The sequence below is a fragment of the Leptonychotes weddellii genome, chromosome 16 (assembly GCF_054177405.1).
Source record: "Leptonychotes weddellii isolate Sample4059 chromosome 16, ASM5417740v2, whole genome shotgun sequence".
Classification (NCBI taxonomy): domain Eukaryota; kingdom Metazoa; phylum Chordata; class Mammalia; order Carnivora; family Phocidae; genus Leptonychotes; species Leptonychotes weddellii.
The window spans coordinates 3,429,920-3,455,520 of record NC_138384.1 but is presented as its reverse complement, the minus strand read 5'-3'; the positions used below and the strand labels follow the sequence as shown (position 1 = coordinate 3,455,520).

General features: G+C 60.8%; 2 protein-coding genes across 2 annotated transcripts in view; both read left to right on the top strand.

Moving 5' to 3' along the window:
- The window catches only part of COX4I1 (cytochrome c oxidase subunit 4I1), a 400,433-nt gene that overhangs the window by 55,520 nt on the left and 319,312 nt on the right, over positions 1-25,601 (top strand). The window lies entirely within an intron of this gene.
- GSE1 (Gse1 coiled-coil protein) overlaps positions 1-25,601 on the top strand; it is a 329,408-nt gene that overhangs the window by 94,698 nt on the left and 209,109 nt on the right. The window contains exon 2 of the mRNA XM_081807863.1: positions 1,666-1,846. Coding sequence (XP_081663989.1) covers positions 1,666-1,846 — 181 coding nt within the window. The remainder of the gene's footprint in view (positions 1-1,665; positions 1,847-25,601) is intronic.

Genomic DNA, 25,601 nt, shown 5'->3' with positions numbered 1-25,601 from the left:
TGTCTCGGTGCATGACACGGCTGGTGGGAGGATTAAGCATGGCACATAGTAAATAGGGTCCTCCTGCCTACAGCTCCCCATCCTAGGAGCCATCCCTACCTCCCAAGAGGTGGCTCCCTGCCGCCTTCCACCAGCAGGACCCTGGCCCCCCAGCTCCAGGAGGAGAAGCAGGAGGGGTGCTCTCCCCTCTCTCCCTTCCACCAGCCCATGGGCAGGGGTCAGAGCCAGCTGACCCTCCTCCGCTCCCGACCCCAGCCCACCCCAGTGGGTTTGCAAGCACGCTGCCTGGTTTGACCAGGTACCACCCCATAGATAGTCCCCAGGCTGGCTGGACAAGCCGTCCTGTGACTGATGGTGGACACAGCAGCCTGCGCCTGGCAGAGTTTCCCAGGATAATTAGGATAAGATGGTAAGAGCTGCTAAAGCCCGACAAGACGGGATATGTATGGGGCTCCAGGGTCCCTGCCATGCCCACGGGCCCCGGGCCCCTGAGCGAGCGAGCGAGCGAATAAAGCGTGCCGGGCTGAGGTGCCGCCTCCTCCTGGCTCCAGCCTAGGCCTCCAGCACGCCTGTGGGATTTGCGGGGGCTGTGGTCTGGGCAGTGTCACCATATGGATCCCATAAATTAAAGCATGCTGGAAACAAACGGTAAACGTAGCCGCCTCTTGCACGGAGGGCTGGCGGAGCCCCTGCTCACCCAGGGAATTCTGGGCCATCCATCTCTCTTAGGGCACTTTGGTTTTATGGCACTAATCCCTAAAACAACTGGATCAACATGAAGCTGCTTCCCGACGGCCCTGGAGCTCGTAGTCGGGAAGTGGGGGGTCGCTGGTCGCCGGGACTGGCCCCCAGATAGCTGTAGGCATCAAGGCCCTGGAATCTGTGCAGGGCCTGGCTCCCCGCCTCCCCCACCGGCAGGGCAGGGTCTCTGAGGTTGGAGGTGTGAGCCCAGGACCTGAAGCCCTATTGACTGGGAGGGCGTCAGCCGTGGAGTTGAGCAGCTCTGTGACCTCAGGCTCTGAGCCCCAGTTTCCCCTGATGTGGGAAGAGGATGGGGCAACCAGGGTAGTCCGAGTCATAGAGACAGGAAGAACGGTGGGTGTCAGAGGGTCTGGTATGGAGTTTCTGTTTGGGTGAGGACGTTCTGGAAATGGGTCGAGGTGATGGTTGCACATCGTGAATGTACTTAATACCACCAGGTAGTATACTTACAAAGGGGTCCAGATGGTAAATTGAATGTTAGGTATATTTTATCACAATAAAAGAAATACGGAACAAGGGGCCGGAGTTGGGAGGAACGGGGTGACCACCCGGCAGAGTGAACTGAAGATTAGCTAGGTTAATCATTATAATTATACTCAACTGGCAGGTAGTTATGCCAAGTTCCATGCAGAGCTGAGGGGGCTTGGGGAGTGATGAGGCCAGCAGGTGGAACCCCACTGCCCAGCGGCCAGCCTGGTGTCCTTGGGCAGGGGTCACCGGGCAATGAAGACACTCACCGTGGTTTTGCTGGGGACCAGCCCTGCGCTGCCCCAAACCAGCTCAGCCAAGTCCCTGACAGCAAAGCCGGGCCATCGTGGGGGACGAGTGGTGCCCAGCAGCTCGGGGGCCCACCCGTTGGGCAAGTATGGCCAAGACTCACCCTGTCCCCTCCTGTCCTTCCAGGTCACGTCTGCATCTCTCGAGGCAACGACAGCTGTCCATGCCCCCGCCAGGGAGCCTGAGCCTCGGCCAGGCGCCCCAGCAGAGAGCACACCCAGAGGCCCCAGGACGGCCCAGGAGCCGGGGCTCCCCCGGTTTCAGCAGAGCGGCGTGCCCGGAGCGGACCTCGCGGGCGCAGGCACAGGTAGACACGGGCGCTTTCCCGTCTCCGGGTGCTGGCGTGGCTCGTGCGTCCCCAGCAGGGAGGGTGGCTCCCAGCACTGAGTTCAGGCGCAGACCTCCACCCCACCGTCTCCACGTTCTCGGGGAGAGCCTGGAGGCCGGGTCTCTCCCTTCCTTGAGTTTGGATCTTTTTCTTTCACACTCCTCAGGGATTAAAGCAGAATCCCTGCTTCCCGACGCCCTCTCATCCCCAATTCACAGCCTCTGTGTGCTGTATTTGTTCTCTGTAATTCCACTGTATTCACTCGTTCATTTTAAAACGAATGTAACGGATCTGCAGAACCCGCTGCCTGAGCGCTGAGACAGGCCCTCCACGGGGCGGTGCCCGCGTCCACCCCCCCGGGAACCACCCCGCACACCTGTGTTTGCCCAAACCGCGATTATCTACTTCTCCTGGGGGTCTGAGCCGCGTCTCGGCGCCCCGGGTCCGTCTGTGTGGTCGCCGCCCTGTGCTGTCCTGACTCCCTGCGCGATGCCGTGGACGTCCCCTCTCTGCCCGTGGTGCGGGGACCGTTCCTGGTCCTCTCCGTCAGGAATGCGCCGGGGCCTGGCACACAGCTCTCGCGGGGGCTAGCCTCAGCTGGGCCAGAGGGAACCAGGGCATGTGGCTGGGGAAGATGCCGCCCACCGGAACGCAGTGGGTGCATTTTGCTGCCACCGCACCAGCTCCGGAGACCCTGTCCGCCCATCTTGGCACTTCCCCGATGACAGAGAGGCTGTCCCTCCCTGGGTGACAGGCCTGTGAGCGTGGAGTCCTGGGGCCTTCACTGCGGGGCCTGTGGGTGGATCTCAGGCAGGCCATTTGGCTGGATGTCGGTGTGCGTGGGCACCTGTGTTCTTATTTGGGGAGGGTTCTAGAGCAGCCCTGAGGGGACTGAGTCCCGGGACCCATGCCAGCCTCTGGTGTGAGCCCATGTTGAAAGCGCTGCTTGTTAGTGGACGCATCTTGGGAGGAGCCAGGCTGGCCGATGTGGGGAGGGGGTGTGGCGTTGGGGGCAGCTGGCCTGGCCCGCCCTCTGGTCCTGGGCTGCCATCTGGGGCATCTGTCTCCAGGACACCCCCGGTACCCACCTCTTTCTCTCTGTGAAGAGCTCTCGGCAAGGACACATCCAGCTGACCAGGGGCCCTCGGAGGGATTCCCAGACCCTGGCAGATGGGCATGCAGGTGGGGGGGATGCTGGTTGGGGAGCCATCACCCCCCGGCCCCCACCACACTCGGAGCCCCGGACAAGTGTCTTCTTCCACTCCATGCCTCTTCCTCCTCATCTGGGAAATGGGAACAAAGGCTAACGGGAGGGCCTGGCTTACAGGGCAGGCGTGGGAGTCAGGTTAGCTTGGACGGAAGAGGGTCCAGGGCGGGGCTGGCCCCGACTGCTTGCAGGTAGCCATTGTGACTGGAGTCCCGGGCACCTGGCCACACCTCTTCCAGGCAGTGCGGAGCGTCCTCGGGGATACTCTCCCACCTCCTCCATCCCAACCACACCTCAGCTCTCAGTACTGTCCTGCAAAACCTGACCCTGGGGGAGCCTCGCCTCCCCACCCCCCACAGGCACACACAAGGCCCAGCCCTCCTCCCCCAGCCCTGGGGCTGCCCCGGGGCAGGGCAGGGGCCCAAGGCCCACGTCTCCCAGCTGCTCCCGTCAGGCTGCAGCCCTGCCCGGCGGGGGGCGGGCAGCTTCACGGCCAGAGAACTGCCAGGAGCACCGTCCTGGAGTCAGGCTCCTCCCCGGGAGGCTGCTGATGCTGCTCAGAAACGTGACAGTGACTGATGGCTTATTACACACCTGCCACCTCTCATCGGGCGGGCAGGCCCAGCCCCCGGGCCAGCTGTGCCCTACCAGCTGGGCGGCGGGCAGGCGCCGGGGGCGAGCACATCCAGACACATGGGCGCGGGAGCCGGGACGCGCGGGAGCAGACACAGAGCCAGCAAATGCCCCGCTCGCAGGGGCCCATACATACAGATCCGTGTGCACACACACGCCCTGGGACTCGTGTACACATAACATGTGAACGCACACCACAGGCACACACATCCAGGACCGTATCCACACACGCACACACCCGGTCCTGTCACTTCCTCTCTCCAGAGCTCTGGACCCCTGTCTCCCCGCTGTCTCTCCCCACCCCCCTCACTGCAGCAGGGGCCTCTCCCAGAAGGCCCGGGGGGCTGTGAGCATCTGTTGTCTCCCGGGGTAACTACCCAGCACGGTCCATTTCTGGCCCTCCACTCCCTGCAAACATCCTGTACGTAGCAACACAGCATTGGCAGAGGGAAGAAGCTGTCACAGTGGGAACCTTTGTGCCAGGCCAGGTGGCTGGGCGGGGTGCCCCCGGGGACACGGGGGGCCCCCCTGCTTTGTTCTGTCCCAGAGGTGGATGTTGCATGGTTCAGAGCGCCCACCTAGGATGTGGCCACGTGCTGGTCGTAGGGAGTATCGCTCTGGGGCTGCAGGGAAATGGGACTCCAGGCAAGCCACACGCCTTGGACTGACTGGAAGTCTCCGGCGGTGGGAGAAGGGCACAACCGAAACCCGGCCATGGGACAGCCTCTTCGCGTACAGTGGCAAGCCCCCGGGCTCAGCTCTGTCCCGATATTCTTAAGCCTTTAATCAAAGCAAGGTCCCTTTCTCATGCGGCTCACTCACACGTGGTATAAAATCCAGCGAGAGGACACTCCCAACTCATCACAAATGGATGGGAACAGGCATTCCTGAACAGTGACCTTTGTGCAGCCGCAGCCTCCTTGGGAGAGAAGCCGCACCATCCTGTGATAAGCGAGGGTGCGGCTTGGTGTCCAAGACCCAGGTCCAAGTTTCCAAGTCAGCGCTGCACTTCCCAGACATGGAGGCTTTGCAAGGTTCAGAATCTCCCAGAAGCTTAGCTGCTCCAACGGCGAGTAGGTGTGGTAAAAATGGTCTTCCCGTAGCATCATGTCAGTGGGATGAACATCAAGGAGGTACTCAGGGTTGCTGTGCACACTGCACAACTCCAGGGTGTGCCATTCGCCTTGTGGTCTCTGTGAATGTGCTTCTTGTGTGGTCATCAGGGCTGCCATATTGCACAGCTAAGTGGTAGCCCCATGGTTATGCCCCATGGGCCCTAGATGTCCTTTCTGAGCTGTGGAAGTAGCAAATAATGTCTCTACTAAGAGAGCTAGTGGAGGGGCGCCTGGGTGAAGTCGATGAAGCAGTCGGTGAAGCGCCTGCCTTCGGCTCAGGTCATGGTCCCAGGGTCCTGGGATCGAGCCCCGCATCGGGCTCCCTGCTCAGCGGGGAGCCTGCTTCTGCCTCTGCCTGCCACTCCCCCTGCTTGTGCTCTCTCTCTCTGTGTCAAATAAATAAAATTTAATAAAGAAAGAAAGAAAGAAATGAGATAGAGAGAGGTAGCGGTAGTCACAGACCCCCTAATGAGGCTGCAGTGGGTATCACAGGAGACCAGGCCAAAATCATCTCTGCAGTCACAGCTGAGTTCCCGGGGCTCCTCCCTTTCTCACCTGCCATGTTGGGGAGCTGGGGTCGGCCACCCCTGTTGGGTGCTCCCCAGAGCTGCTCTCCTCCCACCCAGAAAGCCTCCACTCTCGTTACTCTGGGCTTTGGGGGACCACAGTTCGTGGGGCCGCGGAGAGGAGGAACCAGGCTAACAGGGTGGGAGGAGGCGGCGCCGCCCAGAAGAAGGCCCCCTTCACCTGCTCTTGTCCGCCCCCCGTGGCAGTGGCTTATCTTGGAAGAGGTCTGTCCTCTCTAGTTCCTGCTGCTGTGGTAACAGATGGCCACCAAGTTGGTGGCTTAAAACAACCCACGTTTACTGACTTACAGTTCTGATGGCCGGGGGTCCAACATGGTCTCACTGGGCTAAACGCACAGGGCTGGGCAGGGCTGCGTTCCGAACCTCTGGAGGCTCCGGGGGACAATCCGTGTCCTAGCCTTTCCCGGCTTCTGGAGGCTGCTCATATTTCCCCAGCCTGTGGCCCCAGCTCCGGCTGCGGAGCCCGCGACGCCGTGGGTCTGCCCTGCTTCTCCATCCCCACCTCTGCCTCCTCCTTCCACTGGTAAGGACTTTGTGATGGCCTGAGTCCACCCGGACCATCCGGGATGCCCTCCATGCCCGGGTCAACTGATAGCTCCCGTCCTTCCCCTTTGCCGTGGGAGGGATGGCGTGGACAGGTTGACAGCCTCCAGGAAATAGGACGGGGACATCTTTCAGGGCCCTTGGTCTGCCGACCCCCAAGTCACTTCTAAAATCAGTGGTGGTAGTCAGGGCAAGCCCTGACAGGTGCTGTGATAGATAACCCTGAGCCCATCGTGGTTCCTGTTGGGTAACACAGGGTCCCAAGTGTCCCCTTAGCCTCTGGCTCTGCCATCTCTTGGCTTCCAGAGTGCCCTGATTCCATCACCAGCAGACACGGGAAGAGAACACAGGAGAGCCACTGGATACCCACCTACCTTGGCCTTGGCCCCACCAACGTCCCTTCCATTGGCCTGAGCCAGTTCCCGCCCAACCCAGATGCAGGGCGGGGGTGGAGGGCAGCCCAGTGTAGGAGGGGCCGGCCACTGCGGAGGGTTGGCTGGCCACCTGTGCCCCAGCCCCCCGCTCCAGCGGCCAGTTCATCAGGGCTCCGTGAGCTCCGAGAGCTGGGTCCGAGCCTGAGGTGCCCCACCTGCACACCCTCCCCTGGTCCCCGTGTACTTTAGGGGAAGGGCTGGGAGCTCTCATGCCCTGGCAGATGCAGGAGTGTGAAGCCCAGCCCCTTGGCTTCCAGCTAAGGATGGAGCTTACCCTCTGGGGCTCCTGTGGGGCTGGGGCCTCACCTGGAATTGGCTCTTCCTCCTCCGCTCCCCGCCCCTGTCCTCTCCCCAGGTCTCCCCGGGGGCTCTGCCTTAGAAAGCACTGTACACACATCCGTGTCTCCTCGTCGGCTCCCGAGAAAGCACCTGAGACAGCACGTTTCCCGGGGCCATCCTGCTCGGCCTTGTCCGTGCACAGAGCAGGAAAATGCACGCAGGCCTCTGCCCCCCCGGACACCGGGGAGCTTTGCACGCAGGTGCTGGGCCTCACCCAGCTCGCCTGGGAAAGGCGCCCTTCAGGAGTCAAGCTGAGGACACAAAAGAAGGAAGCCAGTGGAGAATCGGGCAGGTTCCTCGGAGCTGAGCCCCCTCAGGCCCCGGGCTGAGTTCCTGGAGTAGGGGGCCCAGGGGAATAAGGCAATATGACTTGCCCAGGAGTTGAGTGTATGGTACCAATCCTGGGGCTCGTTCATTTTCCTGGACTTCTGCTCCCTAAGTGCCAGTCCTGCCTTGGCTCTTCCTAGCCTTTGGTACGAGGCAGACAGCCTCCTGCAGCCTGGTTCCCGCACAGTCGCTGTGAGGATCCAAGAGTGGCCCCCCATCCAGGGCCCTCGGGAGCGCGGGCGCTGGCCCCCAGCCTCGGCAGGGAGCACGCCAGCGGCCACCCAAAGGCCTGGCCGCACAAAGGCTTTTGTCTCTTTTGTTGGGCAAGTGGGCTCCCGGCCTTGGGCCTCCAGGGCCAGAAAGGCAGGGTACTTGGCTCCGGCCCCAAGAAGTGCTTGGCAGGCCTCACTTGGAGCGGGTGCTGGTGCTGAGTGCTTTGACAGAGGCCCTCGGAGGACGGCTGCCCCAGCTGCCAAGTGGCAACTGCTTGGAGGGCACGGGGGCCGGTCCAGCCTCGGCCTCTCCAGCCCTGCACGCCCCCTCTCGCCAGCTCTGAGGGAAAGGCGCTGTCTGGCTGCCCGAGGCCCCCCCACGCTCTCCCTTCCCATGTGTGGTTTCAGCCACGCCGGGATCCAAAGCCTGTTTTCTCTGCAACAAGCCGCGTGTTTATCTTCTTGGGAACTCGGGAGCACAGAGCCTGCAAGTCGGGGCAGGAGGTTTAGAAAGCCAGGTGGCCTTGAAAGGCCCTTTGCTTGTGGGTCCATGTCACCCCAGAAGCCTCTCTGATATTTACCGGGGACTCACCCCCCGTGGGCCTGAAGACCCTTCCTTCTGTTGTGCGGCTGAGCCAGGGTCCGCTCGCTCTCAGCTGGTCCCTTGGCTGGCGTGTGACTCTGGGTGTCTGAGTGATTTCGGTTTCATGAAATAAGGAGAAGAGAATTCAATGCGCGGGGTTTAATAAAACGATAAACCGAGCGTTGGCTGAAATGCGGTTCATGATGGTGCAGAGCTCAGAGCAGCTCTTTCCCCACAGAGCCGCTGCCGAGAAGATCTGCATGTCTGAGCCCCCATTTCTTTCCAAGGAAGCTTGTGATCGGGCTTTCAGGTGGAAACAAAGAGATGAGCTGAGCAGTTGTGGGGTTCGGGTGGGGGCCCCAGGGAGCGCCTGCCCCTGTGGCCAGTTGTCCCCCTCCTGCCCCGGCCTCCGCTCACCCACCGTCCTGCCTTCCCCTGTTCTAGCTGATAAGCTGGCGCTCAGGGACCTCAGCTACCCCAGTTTGGCGCCACATGGGTTTAGTTGGCTCCGAGAGCTGCACTTCCAAACCCTGCGGTGCCCCACACCAGCTCGCACCTATGGTCTGAGAGCAGAAACCACTTGAAAACTGGGCACCTGTCCCAGTGGACCTTTGCCTGCGTCTTCACCATGACTGCCCGTTTGCATGTCGACACCGTCATTGATGTGTATGCATTTGCTCATAAATATTTGTTCAGCACCTACTATGTGCCAAAGGCTGTTAGGCAAAATGCGTGGTACTAGGCGGTGTTCAGTGCCGTGAAGAGAAATAGAGTAGGGGGACACAGAAGGGTGAGAGCTGCGACTTGAGGCAGGGTGGTCACAGAAGGCCTTGTTGAGGAGATGGTATTGGGCAGAGAGTTCCAGACTATGGGAAGAGCAAGTGCAAAGGCCCTGGGGCAACCTGTGCTCAGCTCACTTGCCTTCTTCATGAAGGCAGGGACCATATCTCACTGTCTTCTCTCTCCTGAACCTGGCACAGTGCACATAATAGGTACCCCGTAGTCATCTGTGGAGCAAATACAAGTTTTTCAGTCAGTTAGTGCTGGGGAACCAGACAGGGGACGGTAAGGAGGAAATGAGGTTCTTTTTTTTTTTTTTTTTTTGGAAATGAGGTTCTTATACATATAGGGGACTATATCTCCTCAGGCTTGCTGGGCTGGGGGCTGATGTTCCAGGCAGGTTCTTACTCCGTTCCAGAACCTTTCTGCCCTCCCAGGGTGCTGCTCTAAACTATAAAATTCTAGGGATCCCTGGCTACTTGCTTTTCTAGAGGTTTGACCTATTGGGGTCAAGGACACTTGAAGGTCACCTGTGAATGATTGCTTCTTTCTCTCGCTCGAACTTGGATGACTCTGAGGAGGGGCTGTGAGCTCCCTGGATCAAACACATAGAAGAGAGCATTTATTGAGCAGCTGCTGTATGCAGGAGTTGGGAGTCTGGGAACAGCTTTCTTCCCGGTTGTACTACTTTCCTGCATTGCCGTGAACTCAGCACAACTTTATGACCTTACAGTCCGGAGGTCGGTGGTGGCAGGGCTGGCTCCTCCTGGAGGCTCCAGGGGTGAATCCGTTTCCTTGCTTTGCCAGCTTCGAAATCTCCCTTGGCTCGTGGCTCCTCGCCCCATCACTCCGGCCTCTTACTTCCGCGCTCACGTTGGCGAGCACACAGCCCTGCCTCCCTCTCACGGAGACCGTTGTGATTGCATTGGCCCCCCCAGATCATCCAGGGTCATCTCTCTATCTCGAGGCCCTGAGCTTAATCACGTCTGCAGAGTCCCTTTTACCAAGTGACGTGACACACTCACAGGCTGTAGGGATTAGCACATGCCCATCTCTGGGGGGCCGGTATTTGCCCTGCCACACTGGTCACGGTGGCCGGGCTGAGCTGGCCATGTGCAGCCCGAGGGGCATGGGGTCCGAGCTCTCGACTAAAGCATGGGCAGGCTGTGAGGACCGCAGGGGCGTACAGGAATTTACTGAGTGCTGACGCAACACCGAGCATCCTTGTGGGCGCTTTGCCGGGGCTGTCCCCTCAGGCTTCATGGCCAAGCTCCAGGGGGAGCCTGAGATAGCCCAGTTCAGCCCCAGAAGGTGCACTCTGGGTCATCCTGGGCCAATCTCCTCCTCTGGAACGTGAGGATGATGACAAGACCTTTGTCTCGGGACTGTTGCTGTGAAGGTGACCCGAGTTACCAAGCACTGTATTTAGAATGGGGACCCCCTCCCCACCGAGGGTCCCCACACCACCCTGGCGGGGGAGGGGTGTCCTGGAAGGGGCTGGATTCTCGCCCATCCCAGGACGTTCTCAGTGCAGTTTGGTGTTTTCCCAGGACGTTGCACAACACAACACAGAAATGGGGCTGAAGTCACAGCCCTGGACCACCCCCAAGCCCCTGTCCCCCAGCCCCGCAGCCCTGCTGCCCACCCCAGGTACAGGACAGGGGTTCACCCCAGAGCTCTAGACAAGGCTCTGCCCCTCCCGTAGCCTCCCATCTGCACACCCAGGAAGCAGCCTGTGGGCTCACCTAGGGGTGCACCGGGCATCCCTCTGCCTGCCCCGCAAGGCAGCTGAGCCATGGTCTCCACCCCCAGCAACAGCCCAGCCCTTCTGTCCCCATACGGGCCGAGACAGGATCTCACAAGGGGCAGAATGGCTGAGGAAGTGTACTATACCCAGGAGGGCTGCAGGGAGGAGGAAGCACTTGAAAGAGGCCTCTCGACCTTTGTAGGGCAGAGAGGAGTACCCTCGAGGGAGGAGACCCCAAGAGCTAAGACCCCGGTGACAGTGGGCTTCCTTCCCCTCATGAGACCTCCTCTGTCTCCCAGGGGAGCTTCTGTCCTGGTCGGCAGCGACCACAGCCCTGCGGCGGGGTGGCTTCCTGCCCGCCCCCCCCCCCAAGCCCGCCTGGAATTCCCCCAGAGCCCCAGGACCCCTGCCTCTGCTTCTGCACAGCCCTTCCTCCCCGTCGGGGCCGGGCCGTCCCCTCCCCCGTCACAGCCTTCCCGCGGGGCACCCGCCGAGGCCTCACGCCCCGGGTCTAGGGCACGGGGCCTGCACCCTTTGCTTCTGCCGGAGCTGAGCCCGTCCTTGGCCGTGCCTCCCTGGCGTCTGCCCGGGGTGCTCCTGACCTCTGGGAACGCGGCCAGGTGAACGGCTGCTTCTGCCTGGAGCGCGTTGCAGCACGCGGCGGGGACTTGACGCATAGTAGGTGCTCGGGATGGATTGCCGAGTGACTGCAAGTGCACACGGGGGACCGGGGTGGGCCGTGGGACCCCCTGTGGGACATAGCAATAAATACCTTGGCCCACTGGGTTCGCCCGGGGAAGTACGGTGCCGGGGTTTGCAGGGAAAGCAGGAAGTGGCCACCGCAGCCGCCGCCGCCCGCTGCCCTCCGGAGCTCCAGGCACAGCCCGCGGGGGTGTGTGCCAGGGCGGGCTGGAGGCTGGGAGGGCAGGAGGAGGGCCTGCCGCCCGCGTGTGGTGCCGCGGCTTGCCGGGCAGCCCTCTCTCTCTCTCTCTCAACCGACTTCTCAGGAGTCTGCTCCTGAAACTGAACTGCAGAGCTGAGAGAGCCCAGCTCTGCTCCTCCCGGCCCTGCTGCTCCACCCCCCTCAACCCTCCCCCAGGCCGAAGGGAGCTGCTCCAAGGCCACCGGGCCAGGCCAGGGACGGGGGCCAGGGGCTGGGACAGTCCGTTCTCATGGAGCAGAAGAACTCCAAGTGGAAAGTGCTCCTGCCGGGTGAGTCCCCCGGGCCGGCCCCCCGCAGAACCACGGGGGGCGGGGGGGTGCATGGGTCCTGGGCCGCTGGCCAGACTTCCAGGACAGAAGATGGACGTGGGGGGGCAGTAGAGTGCTGGCCTGTGACTTGGTGAGGGGTGCGTGTCCTGGCTGTAGGGGCCCCTCGGAGCATGTGTGGAGCATGAGCATGGCCCAGGGGACAGATGTGATGTCCCGGGGGCCAGCATAGTGGCCCCCGTCAGAGCCCAGGGGCCCCAGGCAAGTGCTGGAATCCTAAGGGGTGTAGCAGGGCCCTGAGGCATGGCAGCACGCACTGGAGCCCCTGGGGGCCCTCCCCAGGGGGTGTCCTCGATGCCCCTGCTGTGGGCACACCCTCCTCCCCCTGTGCCAGCTTTGGGCCCCCCGACGGCGAGCTCTGGAACAGGTCTGAGAGGTGCGTCCCCGGGAGCCAGGTGAATCCTCCTTCCCTTCCCACAGAGGAGGGAGGACCCCTGCCGGGGGTGGTGCTGCCCAGCTGTCCAGGACGGGGCAGAGTCTAGAACCTATATGACGTGTCCCCCCACCACCTCCTGCTTCTGGAAGAAGTAGGAGGGAAAGGGCAGGAAGGGTCAGGATGTGAGCCAGGCGGATCTGGGAGCAGGTCGAGAAGGCCGAGGACACATGACCGGGGCTGGGTCTGCAAGGAGATCCTGGGAGCGGCAGGTGTGCCTGGCCCAGGTGACGCCAAAGCCCCGGGGCTCCCACTCCCACCCCAGGTTAGGTGCAAGGGCTTCCCGCCTCGCCTTACCTCCCCACGGCCGGCCGACGTTTTGGGCAGCAGAGACCACATGCAGGGTATCCGGCTGCAGAGTGGGAAGCAGGGACTCTGGTCCTGATCCTGCACTCCCCGGCTGGGATTTAATCTGATTTAGAAGGAGCACACGGACAAGTGGAGCACACCCCACTGCCCATCTGTGGACGGGCCAGCTGGCCATGAGGTAGTAAGCTCCCTGAGCTCAAGAGTATTCAAGCAGAGTCCACCAAACCGGTTGGACAGTCATGGAAGGGCCGAGACCAGACAGGACAGTCTTCTTTCTGTGTCTCAGATTCCACGTCTCTTCTCCTGTGTGCACCTCATGGGTGCAACAAGAAGGACCATAGTGGCTGGCGTTTAGTGAGCACCTACTGTATACCAAGGCTGTTTGCCACACTTGGTGGGTACCAGCCCACAGAATGCTCACCAGACTGTGAGGTAGGCGCTGTTCTTCCCGCATGTTCCAGGTGAGAAGACAGGGTGTAGGGGGGGCGGTCAGGTGATTTGCCGATGGTCAGTGGAGGGGCACACCTGGGATCCAAGGTGTGTGGCACAGAGCTTGTGTCTTGAGCCGCCGTGCAGGACGAGATGTCCCCTTGATTACAGGAATTCCAACCGCAGTCCCCAAGGTTCTCCAGAATCGCTTCAGGGCCTTGGTGGGAGGGATAGTGGGCAGTGGCTTTCCAGAGCCAGGTCCTCTGCTGGGCTGCACACCTCGTCCACCCCAGGGGCGCTGGGAGGGCGGCCAGGGACTGTCAGGGGTTCAGCCCCAACTCTGGCCCTTCCTCACGCTCTGCACTTTCTGGGGCCCCCCCAGAGCAGATGGTCCTCAAGGAGAGCAATAAAGTTGAGCACCGGCCCGGGTCCTGGGTCCTGGACAGGGGACCTTGGTAGGTGGTGTCTCCCCTCCTCCAGGCACAGCTCAGCCCCACCTCTTCCAGGAAGCCTTCAGTGATTGCTCCGTCCTAGTACCGTCCCTTTTTCTCTCATACTACATCTTTCCCTCAGCTCAGGAGTGGGAAGGGAGCTTAATTGGCTTCAACCAGGTCTAAACCAGGGCACTTTGAGAGCACAGGAGGCGCTATTATTATTTATTACGTGGGGAGAACCAGGGCTGTCCTGGGCAAACCAGGACATACAGTGGCCCAGCGGGTACCGAAGCGTGGGTGTTGCCTTTTCTGGTTCTTTCTCTTTGTCATTTCAGACAACACAGAGGGACACGGGAAGGGGAAGGAGGGAAAGGAGAGAAGGAACGGCTCAGGCTCTTGGGTCTGCTACTTTCTAGTGGAGTCTCCGTTTCTTGATCCGCGAAGTAGGGGTGCCGGCAGCAGCCACTGAGAGGGTTGCAGGGAGGAGGTCAGCGAGGCAGTGCATTAGCGAAGGGTCGGTGTCCTGGGTCCACCTCCATCCCTCAGCACCAAGCTGGTGTCTCATGTGCTTACTGATGCCTTGAAGAGGGTCTACACACAGTCGGTGCTCAGCAAACCTTTTGAGGATGGGTGGGTGGCCGCTTGGCTGGGGAATGGATGGGTCCCCTCTCCTCGCAGCCTGGGGTGGCATGACTGTGCTTTTGTCCCCCCGGCCCCCGTGGTCACGCACCTCCAAGGCAGGGCCAGACTTTTCCACATTTCTGCCCCGCGCCGCGCGAGCCCTGGCCGTCCCCCAGGCCTCCCTCCCCGCCTCCAGGCTCCGTCAGCACAGACGAGTCAAGTGGGTCTCCAGGCCAGCAGCTCGTCCTTCTGGCTGTGTGTGCGCCGCTGTGCGCATGTGACTCCGAGGTTGCGTGGGGGGGGGTGTGGTTCTGAGCACGTATGTGCGTGTGTGCGTGCACCCAGCACGCCCTGCAGGCCAGGTGGCCCTGTGGCTTCGGGCTGAGGGAACGAGGGAGCAGACAGCGGCTTTGGCGGCCAGCCACGCCGGCCGTCCCTGGAGGGCATGAGGGGCATGGACGTGACACGTCTGACCTGCTGGCTCGGTGGGGGCTGTGCCGGGGAGGGCCCGCGAGGCCAGCTTTTGGGACCCCAAACCCCCTCCTGCTGGGCTGCACTCTGCCACCCACATTCGGAAGAAGGCCTCTGTCCTCTGTAGGGCAGGGACGGACACACAGACAGGACCAGCCCCTCCAGCCCTTCACCTCGGTGGCGGAGGCCCCAGGCCCTCCCTTATGGGGGCTGAGAGACCATCCCAGGCACCCCTCGCTCCCCAGATGTGGTGCGAGAAGTAGGGCTCTGGACCCGGCTGGCCTGGGTTCGAATCCCGGCACTGCCGCTTGGAGCTGTGTGCCCCGAACAAGCTGCCTAACCTCTCTGGCCTGCTTCCCGATGTAAACCCCGTGGGCCGCGCAAGCGGTCAGCACCACTGCCATCGTTGTCCGGAAGCTCAGGAATCTCGAGACCCCGCTGGGCCAGGGAGGACCCCCTGGGACCCTCACTGGGCCTGGGGTGGGAGGCAGCCACCAAGGGGGAGACACACACAGCTTCCTTATCTGGAACTGAGTTAACTGCTCGGAAACTGCTGGAAAACACATCCGAGGGGCAGCTCCTTGCCACCCTTCCCCACCCACGACATCCTGGCCTCTCCCCCTCCCCCCCCACCCGGCGAGGTACGGGAAGGGAAGGAGCATGTATTAAGCACCAACTGCATGCCGGCTCTCAAGCCATTAGCCCCGTTTTATAGATAAGGAGATAGTTTCATTGGGGTGGGAGGTTTACCCCAGGCCTGTGCAGGGCCTAGGACCAGCCCCGCAATGCTGAAGCAGGACTTTCCACCAGGAACCAACCTCCACACTCTGGGGTGGCCTCCCCCCCACTCCTGCCCCCTAAGCCCTTGGGCTCCCCAAGGTCTGCTCCAGCCCCTGCCCAGTGAGAGAGCTGGCACGCCCTCTACAGCCCCCCCCCCCCCCGCCAGGAATCACAGTCTCAGGAACCAGGCCATGCAGGCAGATCTGTGTGCCCTGAGCCTCAGTTCCCCCGTCCGTAAAATGGGGGATAACCCAGGATCTCCATCCTCCCCAGTGTTGGGGGTGCTGCCTGGGGCATGGTTCTTGGCACAGAATGAGCCCCGGTGACCCTGGGCCATGGCGAGTGCCGCTGCTGCCACCCTGCCCTTCGGCCACCGCCCCGGGCCCCCAGGGGCTGGTCTGGGCTGAGTTTGGTGACTGGGTGGGCTGGTCTGGCCGCCTTGAGTCTCCCTAATGGCAGGTTTGGGCACAGACAGAGCCTGTGGCCTGGCCGTGTGGGCTGGTGGCTTTACTCCCCCCTCTCCCTCCTCCCCGCCCGCCCGCCCGCCCGCCCGCCGTGTGGTCCCAGCGGGGACACGTGAACACAGCCTGGCTCTGTTCTCAGAGCTGTGGGAGGCGGGCTGTCGCTGCGGGAGCCAGGAGCTGGAGGTGAGCCCAGAAGTGGGGGACGGGCAGCGGATGTCTGCGCCTTCAACCCTCAGCACCAGGCCCTGCCAAGCCACAGGTGCCCCCACAGCACAAGGTGTGAGTGGGAGTCCCACTGGGTTGCAGGGCTGGGGCCGGGCAAGGAGGGGCACCGTGAAGGGGCATGCAGGAGAGCAAAGAGGGGGTCTTTTGCGGGAGAGCTGCCCCTCTGTTCTGGGGAAAGACGTTGTGTCCAAGGCGATCTGCAGGTGGATCTGCAAATCCCCCCCACAAACCCTGCTGGGTTCCTGGACTGCTCCTACTGTTGGGCAGGTCGTGCACTGTGCAATCTCGGGGGGGCTGGGAGGGGCCTTTGCAGCGTATAGTGGCCCGGGTTCTCCTTCCCATCTTCTCTACCAACCACATTCTCATTTTCGGTTCTGAAGTTCTGGTCGCCTTTGGTTGTGAGCCTGGAACGTTGGTGGGGGTGGTGTGTGTCAGCGCAATTGTGGTGACAGACACCCACAGGGGGCCGCACATGGTGGGCTTGGGGGGTTGCAGGAAGCCATGTCCATCGCTCAGAGCATCCCGAGCATCGCGTGCACCCCGTTCCCCACAGACTTCCGTGTAGGTTCAGAATGTCGTGGGTACCAGGCCTCCCTGCCCCCCACCCCATTCCTCCCATTGCCTCCTGGCCCTCCTTGCCAACCTATAAAATCTTGACTCTAGGGTTCACATACGGTCTGCCGGCCAAACAGAACCACGGGAGAGAGACACCAGCTGAAACCTGTCCCGGCTGTGTGCCTGTGGGCAAAGTACCTAACCTCTCTGTGCCTTAATTTTCTCATCTGAAACGTGCAGGTAATAGATTACGTCATAGGGCAGCGTAGCTGAGATAGTGATGGGAAGCACTTTGCGCAGAGACCGTGGTTAGAAAGTGCCCGTTGCTTCTTGCTCCACATGTCCTGGGCAGAGCTTCTAGCTCTTTTCCTCTGACACTTGGAAGTCCTGGCAGGCAGGGGACTAGCAGCAGGCTCTGCATGGGGTAAACCCTGCATTCATAGACACCTGCAGGGTAGTGGGGGGAGGCCTCCCCCTCTCGCTCTCTGGGCCCCAGTGCAGAGTGTGCTAGAACGTTCACAGGAAGACACAGGCTCTGTGGTGACTGCTCAGCCTTATCTCAGGCCTTCTGCAAACAGCCCTGTCCCCAGGAAAGGGGTTTATCAGCCTGGTCATCTGCACCCCAGTGGGCTTGGGAACACATGTGGTTGAGCGGATTTCCCTGGGGACGGCAGCCCATCTCTTGGTGCCAGCGGTCAGGGCTGGGATGGCCAGGTCAGGGAGCTGGGAGGGGAGGGAGGCCAGTGAGGGGGGGTGCGTCCACCTGACCCTGACATGGTCCCTTCCTCATGGTGGGCTCTGGGCAGCTTAGGAAGGGTGGGGCTTCCAGACTCCCTTCCCAGACCCTGTGACGTTCCCTGGCCTGGGCACTCGGCACCCTGCACGCGGCTGCCCGTCCGCTCGGGCCATCTTTGGGCTGGCCTCCCAAGGAGGGTTGCAGCCAGAAGCCTATTCCAGGGTGATGAGCCGTGGGAAGGCCGCTTAGCCTCCCTGACTCCCCACTAGGGGCCAGGGAGACCCTGGCTCTCTTCGTGGGGAGATCAGCTGTGGGAAGTTTACTGCACAGGCCTCGCTCTTCCTTCTTCGCACATATTCCCTCTTTCAACTCCTCCCCATGACTCTAGGGAGGCATGCACAGTTGTGAGCCCATCTTAGAGACACGAGACTGAGGCCTGGGCAAATCTTTGTGTCCTGTGGCCTCATACGCACCCTGGGTCTCTGGGCAGGCCTAGCAGACAACTGGGGGATGGAACTGGCCACCTGTCCCCTTTGGTCCCCAGCCATCTCCCTACGTGAGTGTTGCTCCAATACCTCCTCCCCTCGGAGAGGGGTTTTACTGATCGGGTGTGTGTTGGTGAGGAGTGGGTAGCAGAACTGGACCGTCCCCAGCTGGTGCAGAGAACCAGAGAGAGGACTCCAGAATTAAAATATCTAGGTTGGGAGCCCAGCTCTGGCACTCACTGGCCGGGCAGACCTGGAGAAGCCGCCTAGCCCTCCTGGCCACGCAGGGGGCCGTGCGCCCTTCCCTTGCTCCACACAACACCCCCCCCCGCCCCGTCCTGGGCACCTGCCACCGTCCAGCAGTGCACTCAGCAGATTTTCCTGTTTGCTGTCTGCTGTCGTCGCTGGCCACGAAGCTCCAAGAGAACAAACATTTCCATCAGCTCCTGCTCCCGGCACCCAGGACAGCGCCCAGCGCATAGTAGGCCTTCAATCAGTATTTGCCGAGTGAATGAATGGATGGATTGGCACATAAGAAAACTAAGAGGAGCTTCACACCTTTCCTCTTATTGATTGACAGGTTGTTGCCCCCACCTCGCTCCTGATTTGATAGGTGCTCCCAGCACATAGTAGGTGCGTCCAAGTATCGGTTTCCTTCCGCATCCCCGTGGTGAGCTGCTGGTCAGTCTCCCGGGCCTTCTGGTTCTTGTGGGCCAACCGAAGTCCCACCAGAACAGAAGCAGCTGAGCCGTTCCCGCAGGGCATTTCCCACTGCCCCCTCGCTGCGGGCACCAGCTCAGGCTATGAGGCCTAGAACCCACTCCCTGGCGGGCTGGCAGACCCCCGGCAGGGCCGTGAGGGGGCCTGGAGCCCCTCCACGGAGCATGTGCTCCCTCTGCTGCCTGACCCCGAACCCTGGCCAGAGCCGCATGGCCACGGCCCAGGAGGTGAGGGAAGCGAGTTGCTGTGGGCATCCTCTGCTCCGGCTCCCTGGAGATAAGACCTTGGCAGGGTCCAGGGCATAGCCACGAAGAGGGGCTGGCCCATTGGCCTTCCTGCCCGGTCTGCACCTACTGGGTGCTACAGTCTTGCCAAACTTGGTGGGGAAAGGGGCTTCTTTCTCAAGTCCAAAGACAGGACATTGGGCGTTTGGCCTTGGGAAGTCAAAGCATTATCATTTCCAGAACATTCTGGTGGATTATAAGGACTGGCTAGTAAATTCTAACAAAGATGGTCACCATAGCTCTAAATGATAGCAGGAGGTCAGAGGTAGGGGTCTTGTCCTCAGGGATCTTAATGTCCAACTGGGCACTCCAAAGGTTAAAGGCACGCAGCTGCGGCAGTCTGGGAGGGCTTCCTGGAGGAAGAGAGACAGAGCTGTGACTTGAAGGATTCCAAGATGCAGAGGTGGCTGGTGGAGGTTTTGGAGGCAGAGGGAGACAATTCTGTGGATGGGGAGGGGGTAGTGCCCCAGGACCTCATGGAAATTGTGGAGATGCCGAAGCCCCCCCATCTCTCCCCTTTGCCCCTGGATCAGCCCCACTGTTCTGCAGATGAGGAGACTGAAGCCTAGGGAGGGTGGAGGTCACAAGCAAGATAGAGGTAGGGGCGAGGTGAGGTGAGGGATGCCCCTCCCCACCCAGGTGCCCCCACTTCCCGGCCACTCCACTCTGGGGGCCACTGGCCCTCTCCATGGCCCTCCATCATGATGCAGTTAAGTGCTATATCTTGGATATTTGGTCTATGCTCTGTGTTACCTGGTAGCGATTTGAAATCCTAACAGAAACACAGTTAACAAATCGGCTCCATTTGGTGTGGACCCAGATCTAATTAGATCCAGTTAATACTCATGAAGGGGTCTATGTCATCAGCCCCTGATCCATCATCCAGCTCAGAAACCCTCTCCTGCTCCTCCAGCCGGGAAGTGCCGTTCGGCCCAGGAGGGGAAGACCCCTTCTCCCTGTTCTTTGCACCTTATGAGGGGACCTGGACGTTTCCAGGTGGGCATGGGAACCCGCCGGTTGTCTGGTAAAGTCTTCGCAATGCACTTTCATTTAAACTTTTTGTATTGAAATAAAATTTACATAACATAAAAGAACCATTTTATAGTAAGCGATGCAGTAGCTTCTAGAACATGCACAATGTCGTGTCGCCACCACCGCCATCCAGTGCAAGAACATTTTCATCCCCCCAAGAGGAAGCCCCCTTACCCATTAGCTGGCATCCTCCCCTCCCCTCCCCTCCCCAGCCCCAGCATCCACTAACCTGCTTTCTGTCTCCACGGCCTTGCGCTTTCTGGACCTTTCATGTAAGTGGCATCTCTTCTGTGATGGGCCTCCTTCACCTACCATGTTTTCCAGGTTCATCCATGGGTAGCATGACCAGTATTCCATCCCTCTTTCACGTGTGTTCATTTCATTTCATACTGTGTTCATTCTGCTGCTAATGGGCATTTGGGCCCTCGCCACCTTCTGGATATTGTGAATTTTCACATACAAGTTTGACTTCCAACACCTGTTTTCAATGCCTCTGAGAATATCCCCAGGGGGAAAACCTGCTAGTTCATGCTATTAACTTCATTTTACTTCATAAACATGTATGGAGCTCTTCCTGGGTGCCAATTCAATATTCGCAACGTCCCTAAGAGGTAGGTACAGTTAGCCCCATTTTACAGATGAGGAAACTGAGGCTTGGCAGTTAGACAGTCAGGATGTGAACGAGGCAGCCACCTGACGGCAGCTGCCACTAACGTGGAACAAAGGCCAGCATCTCGGGCCAGCCGCTTGGGACGGTGACCCACTGCTCAGGGCCCAGAACACAGGCCCAGGAGGACACGCTTGTGCTGAGCACCCTTCCAGAGGCTGTTGGGTAAACCTGAGGCCAGCGTTTCTGTGTGTAGAGGACACGTCTGCTCAGAACACACTGGGGATGAGTCCCACTCCGTGTCTAGGAGCACCTCGCGGGCCTGGGGGCCGTGCCTCGTGCAGGGCTAGCTGGGGCGCCCGGAAGAGTCCTCCCAAGGCCCAGGAATAGATCATAGCTGTGTGGGCTCTCCACCAGCTCCGCTCTCCAGGGCTTCCACAGAGGCCCTGCTTTCCACTGGGTGGGCGGGCGGCATCAGTCACTCAGCCCCGGCCCCATCCGGCTGGGGGCCACCCCCAAAATGTGGTTATCTCCCAGCCCCACACCACCATGGGGCCTGGGGGGCGTGGCACAGACAGCTCCTCTGGCTTATCTCCCTGCTTGTTGCTCTCTCCCCGGTCACTCTGAGTCCAGCCTTATCTTGGCATCCGGGCCCTTCCTTTACCCAGAAGCCCTGGTAGGAGCGGGACAGGGGCCAGCCCCTTGGAGCCTTGGACCCTGAGGGGCAGGGTTTACTCCCCACATGAGGCCAATTGGCCGGGAGGCCTCCGCTGTGAGCGCTTGTGTCTGAGAGGACACACAGTGACCCCGCAGTCTTCCAGACATTCAGATCCTGTGGGCCCTGACCGCTGGCTCAGGGTGAGCAGGAAGGACAGTGGCGGGGCCCGGGGGTGTCCTGTTTGTGAGCACGGACGCAGAGCAGGTCAGAGTGCTTCTGGATAAGACCAGACATCCTCCAAGCAAGCCCTCCTTCCCCCCTCCAGCCTGGGCCGTCACTAGGTGCTTTACCGTAGTCTCGTGGGCCTGGCGTGGGCACACAGGGCTCCCTGCGCAAGTGCACGTCCTCCCTCGTGCACGCACTCACACACACGTGCACACACAGCCCTCCACACACAGGCACACACTCACAGATGCACACAATCTGCCTCACATTCAAGCATGCACACAGGCTTACGTGCACGCGCCCGTGCACACACACACACACACACACATTCCTCTCTCAGGCTAGCCTGGGTGACTGCAGGTTTGCTCAGAAGCGGCCCACAATTGACTATTCATGCTTCGTGGGTGTCTGTCTGCTTGGGGCAGGGGGACGCAAGCCAGGAGGAGACAGCAGCAGGGTCGAGGGTTTGGCTGGGATAAGAAGTGTCTTCCATTAAAGGGACCGCCCCCCCGCCCCCCACCGAGAGCAAGAAGTCATCCAGCTGGGGATGGGAGGCCCCTACGTGCCTCGTCCCTGCAGAGCCTGGGGCCAGAGCGGACGGTTGGTCTCCAGGCCACAGGACTGACTGTGTCCTTGGCCCAGAGGCTGCTCTCATCAATCCTTGGCCATTCCCTGCGGGCCTTAGCAGCCACCCCCAACTCTGGCTCAGTCTGACGGGTTTTCCCCTCAGAATCCGGTTAACACCAACAGTGCCTCTGGATCTGGGAGCCTGCCTTTTCCAAAGCAGGTTCACCCTCCCTGGAACACACACCCTGCAGAGACCGTCTGTCTTGCCTCCCTTCAGTGGTGGGGACAGGCTCAGAGAAGGGTAGCCCCATGAGGGCTACTCAGGCCAGGCCCCCTGATCCAGAGCCCCAGAGACCCCCTCAGAGAAAAAAGGAATATGCCTCACGCTGGCTGAGGCCCCCCCCCCACCCCCCGTGAGGATGTGTTGGCGTGGCAGGGTGACCTTCATCCCAGAAGGGCCGGGCTCAGCTTGAAGAACCGCTCACCAGCCCCATAATGTAGGTGAGACCCAGAGGTGCTGGCTTCCCTCCCAGCTCTGCTGTTTACTCGCTGTGTGACCTCAGACCACTCCCTCGACCTCTCTGAACTTTCATGCCCTCACCTATAAAACCGACTATAGCACTAGTCCTGCAGCCTTGCCGGGAAGATCACATGAGCTCCTGTGGCTTGTTCAGCAATGAGCCTGAACCGAGTAGACATTGAACAGCTGCCTTGACTATTACCAAGAGAAAAGATTTCAGGTGCCTGTCCCTCACCCCTGGGTTTCCCTTTTGCTTCTTGTACAAGCTGGGACCTGTGCAGCCTGTGGCTCAGCCCGCAGAAGGGCCAAGAGCTCACAGCCAGTCGTGTGGGTGGAGTGTTCTGGATGCCTGACAGGCTTCATCTTCGGGGTCCTTGATGAGCTCTGGCTAGCGAAGCCCGGGCCCTCCGGAGGGGACCCAAGATGGAGGAGTAGAGTGACTTGCAGGGCCCTGCAGGGGTGGGGCCAGGGAGGTGCACAGAACAGGCCTGTCCGGGTTTTATTTTTCTGTGCCTGGGGGGCTCTTTGGCAAGTGACTGGGGGGAGGTGGGAGATCCACCTTCGGAGCAGGCCTGCTGTACTCCTAGCTGCTCAGAGTCTCCACTAAGCTAGGGTAGCCTGCTGGGCACCTGCCCCTACCCCGCTGGGCACAGTCAACTGTCTCCAGAGCTGCTTTCTCTCGTAAAGGTCTCTCTGGCTCCCTGTCACCTGCCCCGAGCCCTAGGGGCCTCCGCCAAATGGGAGACAAGCCCCTTCTCGGCCAGGAGGCCCTTTGGCCCACACGGGGCCCGGCAGAGCAGGGCAACTCGGGCAGGTGTTTTGGGGGGGTGGGAGGGCTGCTGGCCTGTAGCTGCTTGTCTGGACAGGAGGCGGGGAGCGGGATGGGACGCACGTCCCCCGTGTCTCATGGCATGGCCCCCGCCGGCGGAGTCCACAGCCCCGATGCTTGGACAGGGACTCAGAGCTGCGCAGAGTCATGGCCCGGTGGGAGACACCTGCCTCCTGCCCCGCCCTGGCAATTGGCCCCCTCTCAGGGTCCCTGGGGAGTGAGGCAGGCGGCAAAGCTGTGAGCCAGAGCTAAGGTGGAGCTCTGACAGCCGAGTGGCGGGGGGGTGTCTGCAGCCCCCACCCCAGGGTCAGGCTGGCTGCTGATGGATGGTAATGAGAGCCGGGGAGTCTGATGAAGTTCATTTTTCACCTGCGTGTGATTTTGCCTCCCCGCTCTCTCGAGGCAGCCGGTAATCCATCCTGGAGCCCTTTAGAGGCCTCGGCGGTAATGGGGTCATAGATCACTCCCTTGTGGAGACAGAGCTGGACAGGAGAGCCGAGCCATTAAGAATGACCGCTGGTGACCCCCAGGCCAGAACGGCTCCAGCTCCGGCTCCAGACGGGGCCTGCCACGGTCCTGAACTTGGGTGAGGGTGGGAGAGGGCCAGAGGACCTTTTCAGGGTTGGTTTGCACCCCACGAGGGGGGTACAGGGGAGGCTACGTCTTTCTAACTGAGGGGGTGAACTGCTGGGCCCAGAGTGAAGCCTGTCTGGGGTTCCCGGTGGCTGAGCGACAGCTGCCCCTTGGTCAAGGCCTCTGTGTCAGGTCAGGGTTGACAGGTGCCTGCTCGGAGCCCGCCCCCACCTCCCACCCTGTTTGAACACAGGCGATCGCTGGCTGCGGGTGGAATCCTTCGCGTGCCCCTGGCCCCCAGAGCTCAGGAGTGTGGCCCGCAGAGCAGAGCGAGACAGCAGATGCCCTAGGCTGCCAACATTTATAGCCCTCCTGCCCCAAAACCAGGAGGGACAGCTGATTCTGGGGGGACAGAAGCCCGTCCTTCCTGGTTGAAATCCTGCCCCACTATCTTACTTGCTGTGCAAATGGACAAGTCCTTTAGTCCTTTCTTGCCTCAGTTCCCCCACGTGTAAAGTGGGATAGTAACTCAGAGTTTTGTGATGATACAATGAGGTATCGTGTGGCGTGTTCCCAATAGCGCCGGGTACCCAGCAGTCTGGAAGTGAGGTCTGGTATTATTGTTGTTGTCAGAGGCAGGATGGTGCGTTCACAGCACAGACTTGGATCCCTGCTGTGTGATCTTCCAGGAGATTCTTACCCTCTCTGGGCCTCAGTTTCTTGATCTGTAAAATGGTGATGAGGGGATTGAACATGCTGATTTATGAAAAGCCTTGGAAGGGAGACCTCACGGAGCTCAGTGCCCAGGAAGGACCACCCCATGCTACCCTCTTGGGATGCTCCTTCCAGAACCTTTTTCTGGGGTTCTCGCTAACAGACACCACCCCAGTGGTATGTTGGGGAAGAAGAGGGGGCCAGAGCTGTCACGGCTCCCCTCACAGTCACTTCTACCCAGCTGGGTTTCCAGAAATGGGTGCCCATGAGCTGAAATGACTGGCCCTCCATCTGTCTTCTTTCCAAGGCCCGCCGGCTGGGCAGCCCCCTGCTCCCCTCACTGCGGGAGCCCAGAGGGCCAGCCCAGTAGGGTGAGCCTGAGGGACTGCCTGCCCCGGGCCCTCCCTCTGGCCCTTGCAGTGGGGAGGCAGTGCCCTTGGCCTCCTCCAGGACCAGTTAGAGCCTGGGGTGGGTGTGCTAGGGTGAGCTGGGCCCACAACGGGCATTTGGATCAAGGCAGAACCGCTCTGGGGAGGGAGGAGGGAGGCTCCTGGTCAGTAGGCCTAGATGGTGAGACTTTTGGCCAGGCCTGTTTATGGGAGCCAAACACTCCTCGGGGCAGCCCTGCAGTGATAGGGCATCCTTGTAGGGAAACCAAGGCTCGGAAGTTCCTGGGACCCACCAGGGCCCCACGGCATCACACACCAGGTCCTCTTGTGTCAGCCCCCCCTGAGTTCTTGCCAGTTTGAGTATGGGGCACTCTGGAACCACCAGAAGACCACGGAGAGCAGTGCTAGGTGACACCACTCTGTCTGACAGTCGTGGTCTCTCGTGTCGGCTGCCTGGTCCAGGCCTGAGGAGGGTGTGAGCTCCCCCCCAGCACCTGAGGGTCCAGCCTCCAGGCCCCATCTGATCCCTACAGCAGCCAGTTTCCCAGAATCGCCCCTTCACAGTACCCGGCCTCCTCCCCACCATCCTCCACACCCCACCCCGCCCCACCCCTCCGGCACTGACCTCCTGTGATCCAGTCTCTCCTGGTCCTGCTGAGGGGGCCTTTGCACGTGGAAAGGGCCTGGAATTCCCTTTCCCTGGAAGTTTGCATGACTGGTTCCTTCTGCCCTTCAAGCTTTAGCTCGAATGTCACCTCCTCCACGAGGCCCTCCTGGATTGCCTTCCTCACAGACTCACTCGCTCTCTTATCACCTTGATTTGCTTTCTCCCTCATACTAGGCACTAATGACCCCAAGCTCTCTCGTTCGTTGATTTCCTCTTTAAAAAAAAAAAAAA